The 17,832-nt window shown below is 52.6% G+C and overlaps 5 protein-coding genes across 5 annotated transcripts; 3 read left to right on the forward strand and 2 right to left on the reverse strand.

The window, feature by feature from the left end:
- Positions 1–926: 926 nt before the first annotated feature.
- Positions 927–3,092, reverse strand: BDZ83DRAFT_777010 (major facilitator superfamily transporter). The gene is made up of 6 exons (XM_060515473.1): positions 2,415–3,092; positions 2,169–2,353; positions 1,924–2,099; positions 1,652–1,860; positions 1,425–1,594; positions 927–1,365 (listed from the first exon to the last, which is right to left on the reverse strand). The coding sequence occupies exons 1-6, from the start codon at positions 2,888–2,890 to the stop codon at positions 1,106–1,108; spliced, it is 1,476 nt and encodes a 491-aa protein (XP_060365532.1). The 5' UTR covers positions 2,891–3,092; the 3' UTR covers positions 927–1,105.
- A 1,212-nt stretch (positions 3,093–4,304) lies between these two features.
- BDZ83DRAFT_303313 (uncharacterized protein) lies at positions 4,305–4,849 on the forward strand. Its single transcript, XM_060502266.1, has one exon. The coding sequence runs from the start codon at positions 4,446–4,448 to the stop codon at positions 4,734–4,736; it is 291 nt and encodes a 96-aa protein (XP_060365533.1). The 5' UTR covers positions 4,305–4,445; the 3' UTR covers positions 4,737–4,849.
- A 2,205-nt stretch (positions 4,850–7,054) lies between these two features.
- On the forward strand, positions 7,055–7,598 carry BDZ83DRAFT_619679 (uncharacterized protein). The gene has a single exon (XM_060508141.1). The coding sequence runs from the start codon at positions 7,303–7,305 to the stop codon at positions 7,513–7,515; it is 213 nt and encodes a 70-aa protein (XP_060365534.1). The 5' UTR covers positions 7,055–7,302; the 3' UTR covers positions 7,516–7,598.
- Positions 7,599–11,045: 3,447 nt separating this feature from the next.
- On the forward strand, positions 11,046–15,653 carry BDZ83DRAFT_619680 (muts domain V). Its single transcript, XM_060508142.1, has 6 exons — positions 11,046–11,793; positions 11,852–12,026; positions 12,079–14,477; positions 14,532–15,417; positions 15,477–15,575; positions 15,631–15,653. Exons 1-4 carry the CDS (start codon positions 11,380–11,382, stop codon positions 15,204–15,206), a joined length of 3,663 nt encoding a protein of 1,220 aa, XP_060365535.1. The 5' UTR covers positions 11,046–11,379; the 3' UTR covers positions 15,207–15,417; positions 15,477–15,575; positions 15,631–15,653.
- Positions 15,558–17,472, reverse strand: BDZ83DRAFT_751728 (major facilitator superfamily domain-containing protein; the record flags this gene model as incomplete). The annotated part of the gene is made up of 2 exons (XM_060514095.1): positions 15,558–15,575; positions 15,631–17,472. 2 exons carry the CDS (start codon positions 17,470–17,472, stop codon positions 15,558–15,560), a joined length of 1,860 nt encoding a protein of 619 aa, XP_060365536.1.
- Between the last annotated feature and the right edge of the window lie 360 nt (positions 17,473–17,832).

Consider the following 17,832-nt stretch of genomic DNA (forward strand, 5'->3'; position numbering starts at 1 on the left):
CCGCCAAAAAGGCCGTAATAGCATGGTGGAAAACCTGGCAGTACGCCAGGCCTAGCTGCGTACAGGCTGCCCAGGAACCTGGGGAACCTGGGACAGGCTTGGGAGAATGCAACTACGTATCTCGAGTGTCTCAATATCTTTGGTTTTATAACACCACAAGGGCAGCTTTTCGACTCTCAAGTAAGTTTGAATGAGACCTGGAGGCCTCGCCCCCTCAACGAAACCCCCCCCCCTCACGGCCGGAAAAACGGAAAGGCTGCGGGTCGGTCCACGATCCAGCTTGTCAAACTCACATTTGCATGACGTGCTTCAATCGGCAAGTTCCAGGTTCCAGTAGTATAGTATTAGTACGAAGTACCATGTACCTTGAACCCGTCACACGGGTCCCGACGAACTGTCAAACATCAAGTTTGCCCGATCTCGCAGACAATGACAGATCCGGTGCCCCAAATGCAAACATACCCCTTGCTACCCTGTTCCCTTTTGACTTAATCTTGGCATCGATATCTCCCCTCATTTGATTACTTCCCTACCCCAGGTTTTCCCCAAGTTTTCCCCGACCTCCCCAAGTCTCGGGGGAAAGGATGTAAAGGCCAAGGGTATTGGCAGACTCCGCCCCCTTCTTGGGGACCAGAGCCAAGGCGATACCGGAAATGGAAAGAAGGGAAATTGTCCTTTAGATAGAGGCAGATTTGAAAGTAATTCCAGGGTCTTGAGAGTCATCTAGCCTTTTGGAGAGATAATTGTAATTGATTACTCATGAAGACGTAGGCTCATCAGATTCGTGACAAAATTTCCATTGAGCATTGATCACAGCACCATTGTTCGGTCAGCTTCATGTCTTCGACAGCTCAACCAGAACTATATTCGCATGTCACATTTGCAAAGATATGGAATCACAGTGAATGATCTTGACGTAGATGTGCCTCTATTTTGTTACTCAGCTCTAAGGGGGCCTCGAATAAGCCGTATCTATCCCCTTGGAAGCTCCCATTCTTTCTCTATAGCATATGCATCATCCGCGTATGTGCTGCATTATACAGATAAGAACACCAATTTTCTGTGCTCAAAACATTGCGTTGAAATCAATAGACTCATGGCCCCCTCAAACCGTGTAGCGGAAGAAGGTGGCGTTGTCACCCTTGTGACGCTCGGCAGCCTTCTCCTCAGCAGTGTATTGGGAAGGATCCTTGTACTCGCGGTCTCGGCGGGCGTTCTCGCGACGGAGGTAGATCGTCATGAAGGTGGAGAGAAGCATCGACATGGTCAATGTCGACAGGAGTGTGCCGTGGCCGGGGTAGTAGTGAGGCTTGTCCTTGGCCTGGTACAGGAAGCCAGCAATAGCACCGCCAAGGTTACCGAACCCTATGTCCTGTTAGTAATCTTCACTTTATTGACAAAGGTGGGTAGCGATCGAGACTTACCGACGTGCATGGCAATACCAACACCTCTCTTGACGGAGCCTCCGATATTGTTGCCGTTCCAAGCGACACCCTGGGGAACGTTGGGGTAGATACCGGAGGCAGCGAAGAAGCAGCCAGCATACTTCACTCCGTTGCTCTGGGAGGAAAGAAGCATAATGAAGCCGGTCATTCTGTAACGACAGTATTAGTTTGCAGTCTTTTGTTTGGACGTGAGACGATACACATACGCGATGAGGCAGAAGAAGATCATGTAGATGCCACGCTGCTTGTGGCGATCGGCCACCCAACCACCACTGATACAGCAGACGCAGGCCACGATATACGGGGGAACGGTCATCAGCTGGGCCGTTTCGTTGGTGTATCCGAGGCCACTGACGATGGTGGGGAGGAAGAGAGAGTAGGAGTAGAGGGGAGTGTAGATTCCGATGGTGATGAGCTAGAGATGTTTGTCAGTACGTCTGCGCATGTAAAGTAGAATTGTCTGGGTACTGCAACTCACCATGTGAACCCAGATCTTCCAGTCCTTCATGGCATCCTTGAAGTAAACCATGCTGAACTCATCAGCAAGAGCGGAGCGGTCCTGCTCAAGACGACGAGTGACCTCCTCCTTTTCGGCGACAGTGAGGAACTTGGCAGTGGCAGGATAATCGTTCATGACGAAGAAGGCGGCGATGGCTGTTCAGAGAGGACTCCATTAGTATCGAGCTACTGGTTTCACATGAAGTCAAGGGAATCGCAACTTACCAACAGCGAGAGTGAGAATGCCCTCAAGGATGAAGATCCAGGCCCAGCCGGGTCTGCCTCCAATGCCCCTCATCTCAACAATGCCTCTGGCGAGAAGACCTCCGAAGGCACCAGCAGCTGTAGCGGCAGAGAAGAAGATGGCCATGCGAAGACCGCACTCGTGACGTCGGTACCACATGGTAATGCTAGAAATAGAGAGGTTAGATTGCTGGGTAAACCAGTTTGCCTGAGACGGGGGATACTCACTAGTAGGTGATGCCGGGGAAAAGACCACCCTCAGCAAGACCGAGAGCCATGCGAGCAGCCAAGAGTCCAGCATAGTTGTTAACAAGACCCATGAGGGTACAGCAAATACCCCAGGCGATCATAATGCAGGGGATCCAGATAGAGGGGCGGAAGCGCTTCATGGCCAAGTTGGAGGGAATCTCGGCAGCGACATACCAAGGGAAGAAGACTGAGAGGGCGACGTTGTAATCAAGGCCCTGCATGCCCAGGTCCTTCTCGAGGCCAGCGAGACGAGCATTGCCAATGTTGGTGCGGTCCAGGAAGGACAGCAGGTACAGCAGGGCAAGGAAGGGAATCAAGGTCCAGTCGATCTTGCGCAGCAGTCTCTTGGTAGCAGCCTGGTCGAAGCCAGCCCTGTCGGGGTCGCTGGCGTACTCAACCTCGATTGAGGGGTCGACAGCAGCACCGTTCTTGATATCCTTCTCGGAGGTCGACATGTTGGCGGTTGGCGGCGATCAAGTCGGAGAAGGGAGAGGAGTCGGAAGAGAGGGAAAGTCAATGGGACGGATGAGACTCCGGTTGAAGAGCGACTTATAAACCAAATTCCCTAGAAACTACCTTGCGGTACTTAGAGGAATGAGACGAGATGGCTCAGTTTGATGGTGTTGAGCGAGGTCCTAGACAGCTGACGGCCGAAAAGTCGACGAGTGTCTTGGATGAGAGTGAGAGCTGTGGGTGAAACTCTCAGTAAGACCTTTGTCGGAAGCTGATTCCGGTGGAATTGCAACCTCGGAGGAAAGGAGAATAGAGCTGAAGCCGCGTTACTCAAAGTAAGCAGCCAAATATGCAAATCGCACGTGGCGTTGGCGGGAGGAAGAAACTATCTGAGGCTGAAGCTCGAGATGGTTCCACTATGTTTCTACTGTGAGACTGTATCCGTAGGTTCGCCACGTCAACTTTATTCCTCACACTAAACGGAATGAGATGGCGAGAAGGATTAGGTTCGGAGACGGGAGCTGAGGTCAGGGCATGAGCAGCCAGTCGCAGGTGCAAGTGAAGGTGCAGGCGCTTCTCTCTCTCAGTGCGAGGGCAGCAGGCGCAAGAGCAAGAGCAAGAGCAAGAGAGGCAAGAGCCAAGCATGAACAAAAACCAAGAAACAAGAAGAAGCTGATGAGAATCATGAGAGCGACTCCCCTCTTTAAGTCAATCTCACCAACACGGGACCTTGCCCATCCCCTTCCCCTTCCATTTAGAAAAGTCAAGGCTTTACCCCAATTTGCTTACCTTGGCTTAGCTGGGGAGGTACTGCAACTGGGCAGTCGAATTCAAACCCCAGAGCTTTAGGGTCTTGGCAACGAGCGGGTGTGATATCCATGGCGTTTCTGTGTTGTGGAAAAAGAGAGAGCGAGCAGCCCAAAGTACACGAGTACCTCAGATAGAGAAAGATACCTAAATACCTTACTCTTGACGGCAGGGGTGATCTCGGTCTGTCAAATCCTGGTGCTGGGGTACATCAAGGTACCTGGCCTGCGCCCTGGGACGCCCAGTCAATCGGGAGGCCGCACGACTCGAGATGGAAGTACAGATACCTACTAAAACTCTGTACGTATCTCTCGAGTCTCGCGCACCCATCTCCTTGGATGCAAAAGTAAAGACAGCGTCGTTGCCGTCGCAGTTGCAACTCTGCCGCCTCTAAGGATCCGGATCCTGTCAGCTTGTCCCGTTTTGGATCTGTCCGCCACTGCATTCCATCTGCACTTCCATCCGACATCTTTCTCGCGTTGGTGCAGACGATGCAAATGGGACAGATGCGAAATCAAGCTGAAGCACCCCTACCTCTACTCTTACTCGGAACCGAAGCAATCTATCCAAATTCCAGATACTCACCCACACTTTACGGGTGAAGACACTCACTTCATCAACTTCCTCCTTTTACTCATCCTTGTCCGTCTGCCTTTTTTCCATCCCACATCCCACATCCCCATTCTCCCACTCCCGGGGGAGGGACCAGCCCGAGGCACTTGCCTCCTCCGCATCCAATCTCTCCCCCGCATGCCAATTTCAGTCTCCCCGCCTGTCCACAACTTCGTGACTTTGCTTCTCCCTGCGGTTGCGTCTTTGCCAAGAAGGCTAAGCTGGGGACCCCAACCTCAGCCACCAAACGTAGCTAAAGTCGCGACTCCGGGTGAGTGGATATCAGCCTTAGGTGTGTCTCTCCTCTTGCTCGTGAGTGTTTCTCTGCGAATGAACCGTCCATGCCAGATAACACCAATGCTGCCGTGTCTGTACCAAAGTGCTTTGCAGACAGTAGTGGAACCAAAGCCAATGCATAGTACTCCGTAGTCCGTACCCGTACCGCCGTTGACAAATTACTACTCTGTGTTGGTAGACGCCCATCAACGAACCCCCGCCTACATTCGCCCGCGAGTGCGTACGTAGCACGGCTTGTGCATGCATGTCAGGGCCCATGGTCGACATCCGTACCGTTCTAGCCATGTCGCGGACGGATCAAGCAGTTCTCACGTTGTGTCCATTGTCCTGGGTCACTCCGACTCCTAGTCGGGGTGCATCACTGCCAGCCGGGCCGTCGTCCCCGTGCGATGTCGTTATAGATAGTCTCCCATTGAGCTTGATCTCTGAGTGGGAAGTGGGAAGGCGCTTCCGAAGCGTCAACGCAAGAGATTCCACAGGCCAAGTTGCGGTCACAACGCAATAAAGATGCGGGCTTCCGAATACATTTCTCGCCAGCCAACGCCAGGGTGACACAGCAAGCTGCTGACGTGTTCCTGGCAGTGCTCTCCTCTCTTTGCGTTTTTCTCGCTCTCTTGTTGCTCGGCATATGTATTTGCTGTCCGTTCCGCTTACATGTCAGGGGACGATCAGAAGATTCCAATACTTCTTCCCGAAGCAGGAACTGCCAATACTCCCTTTGCCGTGGTACGGGCGTGGCATACGACAGCCAAGAAGACAATTGCCATGCTGCCATGTGCCTTTCCGCAAAGACGGACAGAGCTCCCTCTCATCCTTCCAGCCACAAAGATCACGATTGAGTGACACAAGCCGTCAGGTGAGAGACAATGAACGATGTTCGTAGCTCGATGGAGGGTTACATAGTGACAAGTTCTCGGATTTACTTGCAGCCACGTGTACGGGAGGGCTAAGAGTAACGTTAGCGCCGGTCGAATGGAATATTCCCTTCATCGGTGGCTTCAAAAGGGAGAGATTGGGGTAGAAGGGATCGAGGGGAAACAGAGGCTTGGAAGCAAATACAAGAGTGTGGTCTAGGGAGAAAGGAAGTGAGGAAAGCCACCGCCAAGGTTCAGTATTCTTGATGGTCAAAAGATGGTGGTGAGTGGGTTGGAGGCGCACCCATGCCTTACCGCGCACAGAGTAGGGTAGAATAGAGGAGTGTAGGTACGGAGTACTCACTGACCCAATGATAGCTTTGGCTTGTTTGCGGGAGGTTGAAGGATATGGTACGGAGTAAAGTTAGGTAGGTAGTCCAAGTTGGAAGCTGGCAGCTGGAGCCTGGATGAGATGGATGGGGGAGGTCAAGGTTCGGGCTGACAAGGACCCCCGGACGTTCTAGCTGGTATGGGAAGCAAGGCCGGAGGTTGATTGAGCTTCCGACAGCTTGGCACGCGCTAGCTGCTCCGCCACGCAATTGGGTCATGACCGGGCATCCAATCAACTGACACGCGTATCTTCCCCGCTGACTCCGACGAGCAGGCACTTGTTTTGACGAGAATACGGGGTAAAGAACGGGGGTTTGGGGGAAACCACGGTACTCCGTGAGGGACCCTCCCTCTGCCCCTAAGTATAAGGGCTGCTTTCTCTTTTCCAGTCTCTTTTAGCCGAATACCTTAGCAAGAGATACAGGTGTCGTAAACGGAGTAGAGCGTTCGGCGAAGCAAGAGACGAGGCATGGGCAATGAGATAGGTAGAGCGAGGGAGGGTTGCGGCTGGGAATGAAGCAGCCAAAGAAGGTCGGGTGGCTGATAAGAATCTAGATTGCCGCCTCAATGCACAGTAAGCTCACACAGACTAACCAACAGCACTAGCACTCCGTCCCGTCAATACGATATCTTACCTTAGAAGAAGCCTCAAGTTAGAGAAAAGGCTGGAAGGGCTCCCTCGGTCCTAGTGGCCAACCTAAATTGGTTGCGATACCCTAACTTACCAAACGTGATCGCTCGATGGTTCGCGCTAAGCTCCAAGCAAGCAGTGAGAGAGAAGAAGGCTCGCATGACTCACCTTGCTGCAAGATAGTCAAAGGTTGCCTTGAGAAAAGGACCTTCCACGAGCGATGGAACAGTAGCCCAGAACAAAGAGAGGGAGAGGTGAGGTTGGGGGTACGGAGTACATACACAGTAGGTAGGAGGGTGGGTGATAAGTGGGCACGGCCTTTGGCCAATGTCAGTGCAGCACTTCAGTTGGCAGTTCCATTGCTGAGGGGACGGGTGGAGGTTACCCCATGATTTGACAGCGTGTCCCGCCCCGCCAGATTAGGTTTAAGTTTAGGCACGTTGGGTCTCTGGGTCCACAAATCTTTCCAGTGTTGAATCTGGCCGCCTGCAAAAACGGGCAAAGTTTACATTTACCTCAAGGAGTCCACGCCCAATGGACTGGGACTGGTGGAACCGGCGTGACAGGCGGGGCCGGGTTCGTCCAGTCAACTTCCCTGAGATTACCCTTTACCCCAAGATTGATACGGAGCACGTAGGGACCTTCCATCTCGACTCTCCAGTCCCTTCCTCCACCAACAGATGGAATGTACGTACCGGTACTCTCTGAAGGCGAACGAGGCAGGAACGTTCCGACCAACGATGGCAGGCACACTGGTACTTGAGCAATTTGTCCAGGCAGGACCACAACATCAGCTTTCGCTTCGCTGACATTCTCTTCTTCCATGACAATCACACACTCGCTTTGCTCTTTTCTTTGGATGCTATTTTGTCTGAATCCTTCCAGCCGTCAGCCGTCAGCCTTCAGCTACAACACTCGGCCCCCAACCTCTAATTTCCAACCGCATTGCTCTCCGCGTCCGATCCCGCATCCTTCTCTTCCATTTCCATCTGAGATGCTACACACCACACCCTTCTTCACCTTCCGGCTCGCCTAATCACCCTTGAACAGACCTCAGCGATTCAACCACATCACTACCCGACCTAAGTATTCATGCAGATCTTAAAAAAAAAAAAAAAACCATTCCTGTCTTGCCCATCTACTCAGAGAAACCACTCCACTCGATTGGCAGGTGATACCTCTTCAAGCGTCCATGTATGCACCAAAATTTGGATGCTGTGCGTTTCGTGTATACCTAACTTTGTCTCATATACCCCGTGGCAGAATGTTGACAGGCTCAGGATCTTGCCGGCCGCCTGGTTGCTCACGAAGCTGAGATCGAGTATCATGAATGCAACGCTGACGGATGACAAGGTCTCTTCTCGTCTCCTCCTGCATCCGATGCAGCCAAGCAGAGTCGACGACGCCCACATGCATATCTGTACCCTGGTCATTTCCAGGGCTAGGGCGCGCGTCGTCTCGTCGACAGACGTGGTATTACCAAAGAAGACGACGGAATTCTCCCACTCAGGCGAGAACCCTCGCCGCCGCAACTGCCATGGCCCAGACTCAACACATGGAATCCTTCTTGGCGTTTCTTGGCGCCAACAAACGTTCTCCCTGCCCTAGACTTCGCCATACCCCCCTTTCCTTTCGGTCCAGCCCTGGGGTTGAATTCTCGCGCCGCCTATGAGCCCTTTTTCATCTCTTCCTGAGTTTTGGAGGGACTCTAACCATTCTGCGCCGCAGGTGTCACGGCAGTCTGTGAGAAAGCTCCAAGTCTTCGAAGTAAAGGTTTGCGTACCAATATCCTGGTCTTTGCCCAGCATACTACGCTTCGCCTGCATCAGTTCGAAAACTGCATCAGTTCGACAGTCTTATTGCGAAGCATACTACTGGCTACCAGCCGCTGGCTAGGTCACTGTAGAAATTACCGCCCGCGCACGCAACGACGAGAGCATAAACCCTTCAATCTTGTGAGACAGCCTGTCATTAGCCTGGCCGGCATGGGAATGTCGGCCAAGGGACCCTAAGTTATGGCCCATACCCGCCGACCGAGTGCTACTCTGTCCCAACAGTTCGTCAACCTCGGACTTTTCGCTACTCTATGGCCGTGCCAGGGGAATGCCCTCTCTTCAGAGACTTTGACATTTGCGGTTTAGTGTAGGTCATCGGTCGGACGGAAGGCTGTCTGGGCGCCAAGATGGTCCCCAGAACCGCTTCTAGTACCGGCAGTAAACAGCCAAGATCGATGTGGAGGTGAGGACTAAGGATTGATCGCCATCACTGGACAATTCTTGATTCATCGATAGATGCTGTGCGCCACCAAGATTGATTTGGTGACTAGGCGTCGGCTTAACGAGGACGCCGAGCGCCCCGTGGCTTGCGTTCAGGCTGGGAAGATAGGTATTGGCAAGTTCGCGGGGCTTGGTTCAAGCGAGTACGGCTATTTGCAGTTACACCAGTCGAGGAAGGGCTTTCTGCCCCCCGCATATCATCAGCAACCAAAGAGCAAGATATCCTGCTTCAACGTTGCTGCAGATCATCTCGGCGCTATCCGTGGCTTCCGGACCAGTGCATCGGAACGAATATGGAATCTTCTTGGGGTTTGGAGACACCCTTAAACAACATCTTGGGTATGAGAAGGCCCGACATTGACAATAGTCGTGGCATTGTATCTTTGGCCCAAAACGGCCATAACGCCTTTCTACTTACCCTTGCTAGGCACCTTAGGGCAGACTCCTGCAACCGGTGAACTGACAGCTCATGCAGTACTACGGAGTACTGAAAGACGCAATATTAAGCATCGGCCGTAAAGTAGACGAAGAATTCTGGAGTAATGAATTGCACGGCAGCGACCTTGTTGGTCTAGACTCGGAATTATGATGGAAATGAGATCAAATCCCCGGTCCATTCCCCTTTTCCGACCCTTGCCATCTGTTTCGCTGGGACCATGGCTTCTTCCCAACCAGCCAAAACCCGTTCAACCTTCCCAAAACATAGCAAAACTTCCCCTTGAGCTTTCGGAGGGGATCACAATTAAACTCCCCCCCTGTTATTCCAACTGACCTCGATTCAGCCTACCGCCGGAGCAGAGTGGGAGTTTTCATGACTTCTAGCCAGACCGAGGCTTTCCTTGACAGACCCTGGCCTCCCACTGCCGAGGATAGTGAGTATCTGAAGACTTCCGGTCCTGCTTTATGGATATGATTCTCTATCATCAATCTGAAGCTGTTGGGACCGGATGAATACCCGCCATCGCCGGCGGCTAAAACCTCGGATGAAGATTTCCCTTGAAGGACAGCCTCGGGCCAAACACCTGGGGTTACTACACACATATACGCAAGGCCGCATCTCGTAAACGTGCATTTGAGGCAGCTGAAAAATGCCACGGCAAGGGTTAAGTAATGAGTTCGGGTACGATGTCCGCTATCCTTTTCATTGCCAGGGTGTGATGGACGAGAGCCAATTGCAGTTCGAGAACCTCAAACTTCTGCTTCGCAAAGGAGCTCGGGAAAACTTCCTATAATGGCACTTGATGTGGCGACTGGCAAGACATCGTGGTTCTTTCACAAAACTCGCGAAGTCTCTTTGAGTTTGCGTGGCTCGAGACAACTTGTTCAGAAGCAGCTCAACGAGATTTGCTCGGTCAGTGTCTGTAAGTGAATATTTGGTCGTTTTTCTGCTTCTTTAGCAGTCCGAAAAGCTGGTCATCCCAATCTACTCGGTTGACATTTTGATCTAAGAGAACCCGGGTCAGTAACAACAGTAAAGGAAGCCTCTAGGGTCAAGCGACCCACGCCGTTCCAGAGATACAGCGTCCCTATCTTTGAGCAATACATGTTCTTGAGCCTTCTGGAAGGCTGTCCTCACTCAAGATATACAAAATGAGTGAATTGACTTGATGTATCCAGACAAGCCTCACATCATGAGATCACTGGACATCCTTGAGTCGATAATCCGAGCTCAATTTCATCACATATACTTGGTATAAGCAGCTATTATGAGATAAAGGTCCTCTTATCGGAGAGGCGGGGTTAACATCGGGTGCGAGCGTTATCGCTGACCGCACTACCTAGTACCGCGATGTGAGACAGCTGACTTCCCCATCTTGTTCCTCCTCTACTCATCATCTGTACTCTTTCGAGACCCTTCGATGATTTCTGAAGCCTCATAGTGCGGGCTGATTGAAATCATATGCGTATAGCCAAGGCATTTGTAACTTTCACTCCAGAAGCCGTTGACACCCATACATCACTTGCTTCCTAGACAGGTATCCAAGTTAAGGTGTTTTCCCACTGGAAGAATCGTATACGCACAATTCAAAAGTTATGGGGTGAGGTCACACAAATGAGACCATTACATAGGTAGGCTAAAAGCCTGTTCACGTCTCATCGTTAAGAGATGAGGTGCTGATGTCCGTTGTGATAGCGGAAGGAGGCAGTCTGAGAATATTACGTAAGGTAATCGTGCGGGCACACAGGCACAGGATGACCCCCACCAGTGATCCCTGCAGCCGCCTCCCGTCCCCCGGTCGTTCAATTAAAGGTAGAACGCGGCCCCGCCACTCCAGACGCGTTCAGAGCGCGACTTTCTCGACTTTCGATTTAACTTCTGGCGCGTCATCCCGGCACTGGTCCCCAGCTCCAGTCCTGATTGGGATCAAATTCAACACCCACCAAGCTCAATACCATCGGGCAACGCGGGTCACCTTTCGCGTTGAGCCGTACCGACATTTCTTGACTCCCTCTCCCAGCACATCGGCACATCTGCTGATAGCTCTTTCCAACCACCAACCATATCGTATTGACCTGTCTTTTGAAAGCCCACCCGCTTCACGACTCTCCTTCTATTTCGCCCATCTCACTCTCTTCTTTTCGCTGGTCTGTCGTAGAACCAAGTTCCACTAACAGTCGGCATCATGGGAGAGAGATCCTCCTCAGCCGCCCGTACGCCGGCCAAGACTCCAACCCTCAAGCGCCAGCCGTCGTCATCGGCTGGAACCCAAAAGACCATTGTTCAATTCTTCTCCAAATCCACCAGTGTCTCTCGCTCAACACCGACACCGAAGCCCACGGCTAAAGCTCCCGACTCGTCTCCTTGCTTAAGAGAGTCGAAACGAACGAACACCCTTCCCCAGGCTCCGAAATCGTCCAGCCTGACTCCCGTGCCTAGCAGCGATGCCATTGAGCCCGCAAGCTCTCAGGAGAACTTGAGTGTCTCGACAGTCAAGGTAGCCGATGACTCCTTGCCATCGCCATCTACTTCAGCTGAGCATATGACTCCACAGACTACTACCAAGCTACCTGTGCCGTCTTCAAGCCCAACCCGCAAGGTACTTCACAGATTCCCCATTAAGCGTGATAGGTATTGTGCTGACATGCCCCATGTAGTCCAGAAAGCCTGTCAACTACGCCGAAGCCTCCGACGATGAGGATGACGATCCATTCATTCGACTCCGAACCGCAAGCACACGCCGCCGCACACGGACCCCGGCAGCCATTGTGGATGATGGCGATGACTATGAGGAGGACACTGCAAGCAATGACCTGCCCGAGGACGATGACGGTGGGTAGCCTCGTCTCTGCGCAACAGATCATGGCCTGACAGACAACTTTAGATATGATTGACTTTGTCGTTAGTGACGAGTCAGACGAAGGCTCGCAATCCAAGAAGCGGAAACGCCCCGCAACAAGCAAGGCGGCGTCACGAAAGAAGTCACACGTTTCGTCTCCCATCAAGGAAGAAGAGTACGAAGAAATCGACGAGGAGGCCATGCTGGATGTTCCAGTTCCTTCGACAGCTCAGCAGTGGCGTTACGACCCTAACAACGTTGCGTCTGCTGCCACCCGCACTGCTCCCACGCAACAAGCTCGTCGTACTCTCAAGACCAAAGAGAAGGCGCATACCAGAGAGCCGGAGGACCGTTACCCCTGGCTCGCCAACATTGTGGATATCAACAAAAAGCCTCGAGGTGATCCTGACTACGATCCGTCGTCGGTGTACATCCCGCCCGGTGCTTGGAACAACTTTTCCCCTTTCGAGAAGCAATACTGGGAGATCAAGCAGAAGCTGTGGGATACCGTCGTTTTCTTCAAGAAGGGCAAGTTTTACGAGCTTTACGAAAACGACGCCACCATTGGTCACCAGCTCTTTGATCTCAAGTTGACCGATCGTGTCAACATGCGCATGGTCGGTGTTCCAGAGAGCTCGCTCGACATGTGGGTGAACCAATTCGTTGCCAAGGGCTACAAGGTTGCCAGAGTTGATCAAATGGAGTCTGCGCTCGGTAAAGAAATGCGAGAGAGAGGCGACACTTCGGCCAAGAGTAAGAAGGCCGACAAGATCATCCGCCGAGAGCTGGCCTGCATCTTGACTGGTGGTACTCTCGTCGATGGAAGCATGTTGCAGGACGACCTGGCTACGTACTGCGCCTCCATCAAGGAGTCCACAGTGGACGGCAACCCTGCCTTTGGCATCACATTCGTTGACTGCGCAACGGGCCAATTCTCCGTCACTGAATTCGAAGATGATAGCGACCTCACCAAGTTCGAAACATTTGTTGCCCAGACAAGCCCGAGAGAACTAATTCTAGAGAAGTCTCGGATCTCGACTAAAGCTCTCCGCATCCTTAAGAACAACACATCCCCAATGACTATCTGGAACTATCTGAAGTCCGGCAGCGAATTCTGGGACGCAGAGACCACTCGTCGTGAGCTCGAAAACAGCAACTACTTCGCCAAGGAAGATGATGGTGAGGGAGCTTGGCCTGATACTCTGGCCAAAGCCAAGGGCAAGGACTTGTTAATGTCTGCCCTTGGTGCCCTCGTCCAGTACCTGAGGGTTCTGAAGCTAGAGAGCGACCTCCTGTCGCAGGGCAGCTTCGATTGGTATACTCCTATCCGCCGCAATGGAACCCTTATCCTCGACGGTCAGACTTTGATCAACCTGGAGATCTTCTCCAACACGGTGAACGGTGGGCAGGATGGCACCTTGTTCACACTCCTGAACCGCTGCGTCACACCATTTGGCAAGCGGCTGTTCCGCCAATGGGTGTGCCACCCTCTTTGCGACATCAAGCGTATTAATGAACGCCTGGATGCCGTAGATATGCTCAACTCCGACAGGGGCATGCGAGAGAAGTTCACGTCTCAAATGACGAGAATGCCCGACCTGGAACGCCTCATCTCGAGAATTCACGCGGCTTCCTGCAAACCAGAGGACTTTGTGCGCGTGCTCGAAGGCTTTGAACAGATCGAGTACACCATGGAGCTTTTGGGAGAGGTTGGTGGCGGCAATGGCTTGGTTGAACGCCTGGTGGCTTCCATGCCGAATCTCGGTGAACCTTTGGCGTACTGGAAAACTGCGTTTGATCGAAAGAAGGCAAAGGAAGACAAACTTCTCATTCCTGAACGTGGTATCGAGGAAGATTTTGACAACAGTCAAGACCGGATCGAAGCCATCAAGGAAGAGCTACAGACTCTCCTTACAGCCAAGAAATCCGAGTTGAAGTGCAAGACGCTGAAGTTCACCGATATTGGCAAGGAGGTCTACCAAATTGAGGCACCCAAGGCTGTTAAGGTGCCGAGAGACTGGCGCCAGATGTCGGCGACTGCAAGTGTCAAAAGATACTACTTTGACGAGCTCACAGACTTGGTTCGAGAGTTGCAAGAAGCGGAAGAGACTCATTCACAGATCGTCAAGGAGGTGGCCGCGCGGTTCTTCCACCGCTTCGACGCCGACTATGAAACCTGGTCGCAGTCAATCAGGATCATCTCACAACTTGACTGCCTCATCAGTCTCGCCAAGGCCTCGTCTTCGCTGGGCGAACCTAGCTGTCGCCCAGAATTCGTTGACCTGGAACGCAGTGTTGTGGAATTCTCTGAGCTGCGTCATCCATGCATGTTGAATGCAGTGGCCGACTTCATCCCCAACGATATTGAACTCGGTGGCGATTCGCCAAACATCAACCTATTGACAGGTGCCAATGCCGCTGGCAAATCAACCGTTCTGAGAATGGTAAGTCTTGTTATACCAACACCTCCTACTCAGAACCTCAGCTAACTCGTGCAGTCCTGCATTGCCGTTATCATGGCCCAAATCGGATGCCATGTTCCGGCTACATCCGCTCGACTTACTCCTGTTGACCGAATCATGTCAAGACTTGGTGCTAATGACAACATTTTTGCCTCTCAGTCAACATTCTTCGTGGAGCTATCTGAGACGAAGAAGATTCTGGCGGAGGCCACGCCGCGCTCTCTGGTGATTCTGGATGAACTCGGACGTGGAACGAGTTCATATGACGGAGTTGCAGTCGCACAGGCTGTCTTGCACCACATTGCTACACACGTGGGTTGCGTCGGCTTCTTTGCTACGCACTACCACTCCCTGGCGACCGAATTCGAGAATCATACCGAGATTCGCCCACGCCGCATGCAGATTCACGTGGACGAAGAGGAGAGGCGCGTCACGTTCCTCTACAAGCTCGAAGACGGAATCGCTGAGGGCAGCTTCGGAATGCACTGCGCCGCCATGTGCGGTATTTCCAGCCGCGTCATTGAGCGTGCAGAGGTTGCGGCCAAGGAATGGGAGCATACCAGCAGGCTCAAGGAAAGCTTGGAAAAGGCCAAGTCTGGTTGCTACATCCCACTTGGTGTACTGAGCGACGTGTCATCCTTGCTCAAGGGCGGTGATGAGCTGGAGAAGAGGGGTGTCGAGGTGTTGCTGAAGACTATTGAGGCGCTATAGAGGCTTTTGCGCCAGCTTTGAAGGCGTTAATGACTGAAGTGTATAGTACGGATAGAAGGTATTCCCGTTGTTTTATGGTAAGGCTTGAGCGTTCAAGGAGTTATACCGGGCTTTTTAAGGGAGAAAAACAGTTGCTCAATCACAAAAATATTTGCTCATGCATCGTTCCTCGGGGTTGATTTGCCCCAACCCTACAAACACGTTGGGAATACTAGCATCGTGTGAGTTGAGCATTTATGTATTAACTTTGTATTGTCTTCATTTATGTACCATTTGTACAGCAAGACTAGATGTTACTGACAAGCCTTTGATCTAGACATCCAAAATAAGGTCATTTCTTTAGGCCGATTATCATGAGGCTTCCAAAGTCTGTATGAGTTAGCTGGCGAACACTGCAAATAAGCACAAGGGTATCCAAACTCACGATAGCGAACCGGCTCTTGGCCCGGATCCGTTCACCAAAGAAGACGAGCGCCCACGGAATCAACGTCAAGCCTGTGGCAATCCCACCCAACAGCGAGCCCGCGCGTTCCTCCCCCAGATTTCGAAACAAGGCCCCTGTGACGAGCGGGAAGACGCCCCCTAGTATATTTCGACAACACGACTGTGCAGCCAGCGCCGAGGAGGCGTACTTGTGGTAGATGTCGGCAAAGTAGTTGAACGTGGCCAAATACACCGAGTAGATGCCCCACGTCGCGAGCCCGATGCCAAAGGCGGGCGCGATCCAGTGGAACTCTTGCTTGGCTGTGAAGCCGAAGATGAAGAGGCCCGCGGGGAGGAAGGTGGCTGTGATGCAGGTGAAGTACAGGCGCGACTCGGGCGCCTCGGCAGGGAAACGACGCCGCATCAAGAGCCAGAAGCGGGAGGATTCGACGATGGGGGTATCGGCTCGCCATTGGGGTAGCTGGAGGAGCCTGTCCTGGAGGACACCGACGATGGTCGCGACCACGGAGCCGACGATCATGGCGGAGAAGAAGTAGCCCGACTGCTCAATGTCCCAGTTGCGCCTGCGTGACATGGCCAGAGGGATGCTGCCGAATGTGCAGTAGAGGACGGCCCAGGCAAAGGCGCACCATATCGAGAAGAAGAAGACCACGGGCTCTGTGTAGAGAAGGTGGAATGGTCGGGATACCGACATTGAGATCAGCGTGGTGATGGATGCCCGTTCTTCGTCCTCCTTTACTAGCCAACGCAACCGTTGGGATTTGAGCTGGGCAGAACATCGACGATTCGACTGACAAGTTGCAGATGTCTTTTCGAGACCGCAGCAGGAGCACACCTGCGTATCACCCTCTGAATCCGAAGCCGTGTCGGCGCCGTCGCTGCTATTCGTCGTGTCCTCCAGCCACACGCCGTAGAATCCTGCCTTTTCCCTTTCCTCATACCACGCATTCAGAGCTTCGGCTTTCCTTGATAGAATGACGGAACCCCGGCTTTCCTTGAACTGAACAGCGAGTGCAATGACAAGAACAGTGTCGACGATGACCTGGTGCCAAAAGATCCACTTCCATGCCAGCGTTCCGTCCGGAGATCCCATTCTCTTGACCATGAGTGAAGCCACCAAGGGACCGGCTCCTGTTCCAGCCAGCACGGCGCCGCTGAAGAGGGCCATGGGGGTGTTTCTCTGCTCCTTTGCCCAAAGATCCGCAATGACACCGCCAATAACCGAGCTGAAGACGGAGCCACCGACACCGACCAGGAACCGGGCGATGAGCATGGCCGTCAGGTTCGGCGCAACAGAACAGACGGCTTGGAAGATGACATATACAACGCCAGAGATAACAAACACTGGATATCGGCCGTATATTTCCGACAAGGGCGCCAGTACCATCGGTGAGAGGGCAAAGCCGATGCAAAAGGTCGTAATGCCAGTCAAGACGAGTAGCTGAGAGGTGCCAAGGTCATCGGCCATGATGTAAGACGGTGGTGAATACGAGCCAGCCGTGTATGCGGTGAGAAAGGTGGCGACGCACGACAGCGCTAGCATGAGGTATTTCCGGGGTTGAGGCCATTGCAGAGGTGAGGTGTAGTGTGACAGGTTCGGGGGTGCTGGTTCTGGCGGCGACTCGGCCGATACTTGGAAAGGTATGTTGGCCGGTGCGGGTAGGACTGTATCGAAAGCCAAATATCTGAAAATGATTGTGCTGTTGGCGTCGACACGGGCGTCAGGTCTTGGCAGTTGAGAAGCCTCGTTGGCACTTGACAAAGTGTTGGTTCCCTTGGACCCCTGAGGCGCATTTTCGATATCTAGCATCTTGTTCGTCATAGTCGGGAACTACTTTGTTAGACGGCAATGCCGATGATGTCTGGAGCCTCAAAACGAATTTGCAGGCTGAAGATAGAGAGTGTGAATCGGTACAAGCTCCATGACCGTTTCCAACTTGATGTTCAGCGAGGTTGGAGCACAATCCATGTGGAGATGCGTGAAGCAGCGGAGGTGAGTGAATGAGTGAATCAAGACGAAGCTGGCGTCGAGAGAATGAGGGAACTGCAGGATATAATAATTTGTGTTAGTGAACCTCCACACAAACGAGAAACGGCAATATGAGACTAAGAAAGGCCGTCCCAGGGTCGGGAATGTGAACGGGAATAACGGCGGATGGATCCCACCCAGTCACGTCGGCAG

This window comes from Colletotrichum acutatum (genome assembly GCF_030867785.1).
Source record: "Colletotrichum acutatum strain CBS 112980 chromosome Unknown BDZ83scaffold_41, whole genome shotgun sequence".
Lineage (NCBI taxonomy): Eukaryota > Fungi > Ascomycota > Sordariomycetes > Glomerellales > Glomerellaceae > Colletotrichum > Colletotrichum acutatum.

Coding starts and splice junctions, on each gene's coding strand:
- BDZ83DRAFT_777010 (XM_060515473.1), bottom strand. CDS start 2,890: ATGTCGACCTCCGAGAAGGATATCAAGAACGGTGCTGCTGTCGACCCC. Junction 2,100..2,168: donor CATTCTCACTCTCGCTGTTG/GTAAGTTGCGAT, acceptor CTCTCTGAACAG/CCATCGCCGCCTTCTTCGTC. Junction 1,366..1,424: donor TGGTATTGCCATGCACGTCG/GTAAGTCTCGAT, acceptor AACAGGACATAG/GGTTCGGTAACCTTGGCGGT.
- BDZ83DRAFT_303313 (XM_060502266.1), top strand. CDS start 4,446: ATGCCAATTTCAGTCTCCCCGCCTGTCCACAACTTCGTGACTTTGCTT.
- BDZ83DRAFT_619679 (XM_060508141.1), top strand. CDS start 7,303: ATGACAATCACACACTCGCTTTGCTCTTTTCTTTGGATGCTATTTTGT.
- BDZ83DRAFT_619680 (XM_060508142.1), top strand. CDS start 11,380: ATGGGAGAGAGATCCTCCTCAGCCGCCCGTACGCCGGCCAAGACTCCA. Junction 11,794..11,851: donor CTTCAAGCCCAACCCGCAAG/GTACTTCACAGA, acceptor TGCCCCATGTAG/TCCAGAAAGCCTGTCAACTA. Junction 12,027..12,078: donor CCTGCCCGAGGACGATGACG/GTGGGTAGCCTC, acceptor AGACAACTTTAG/ATATGATTGACTTTGTCGTT.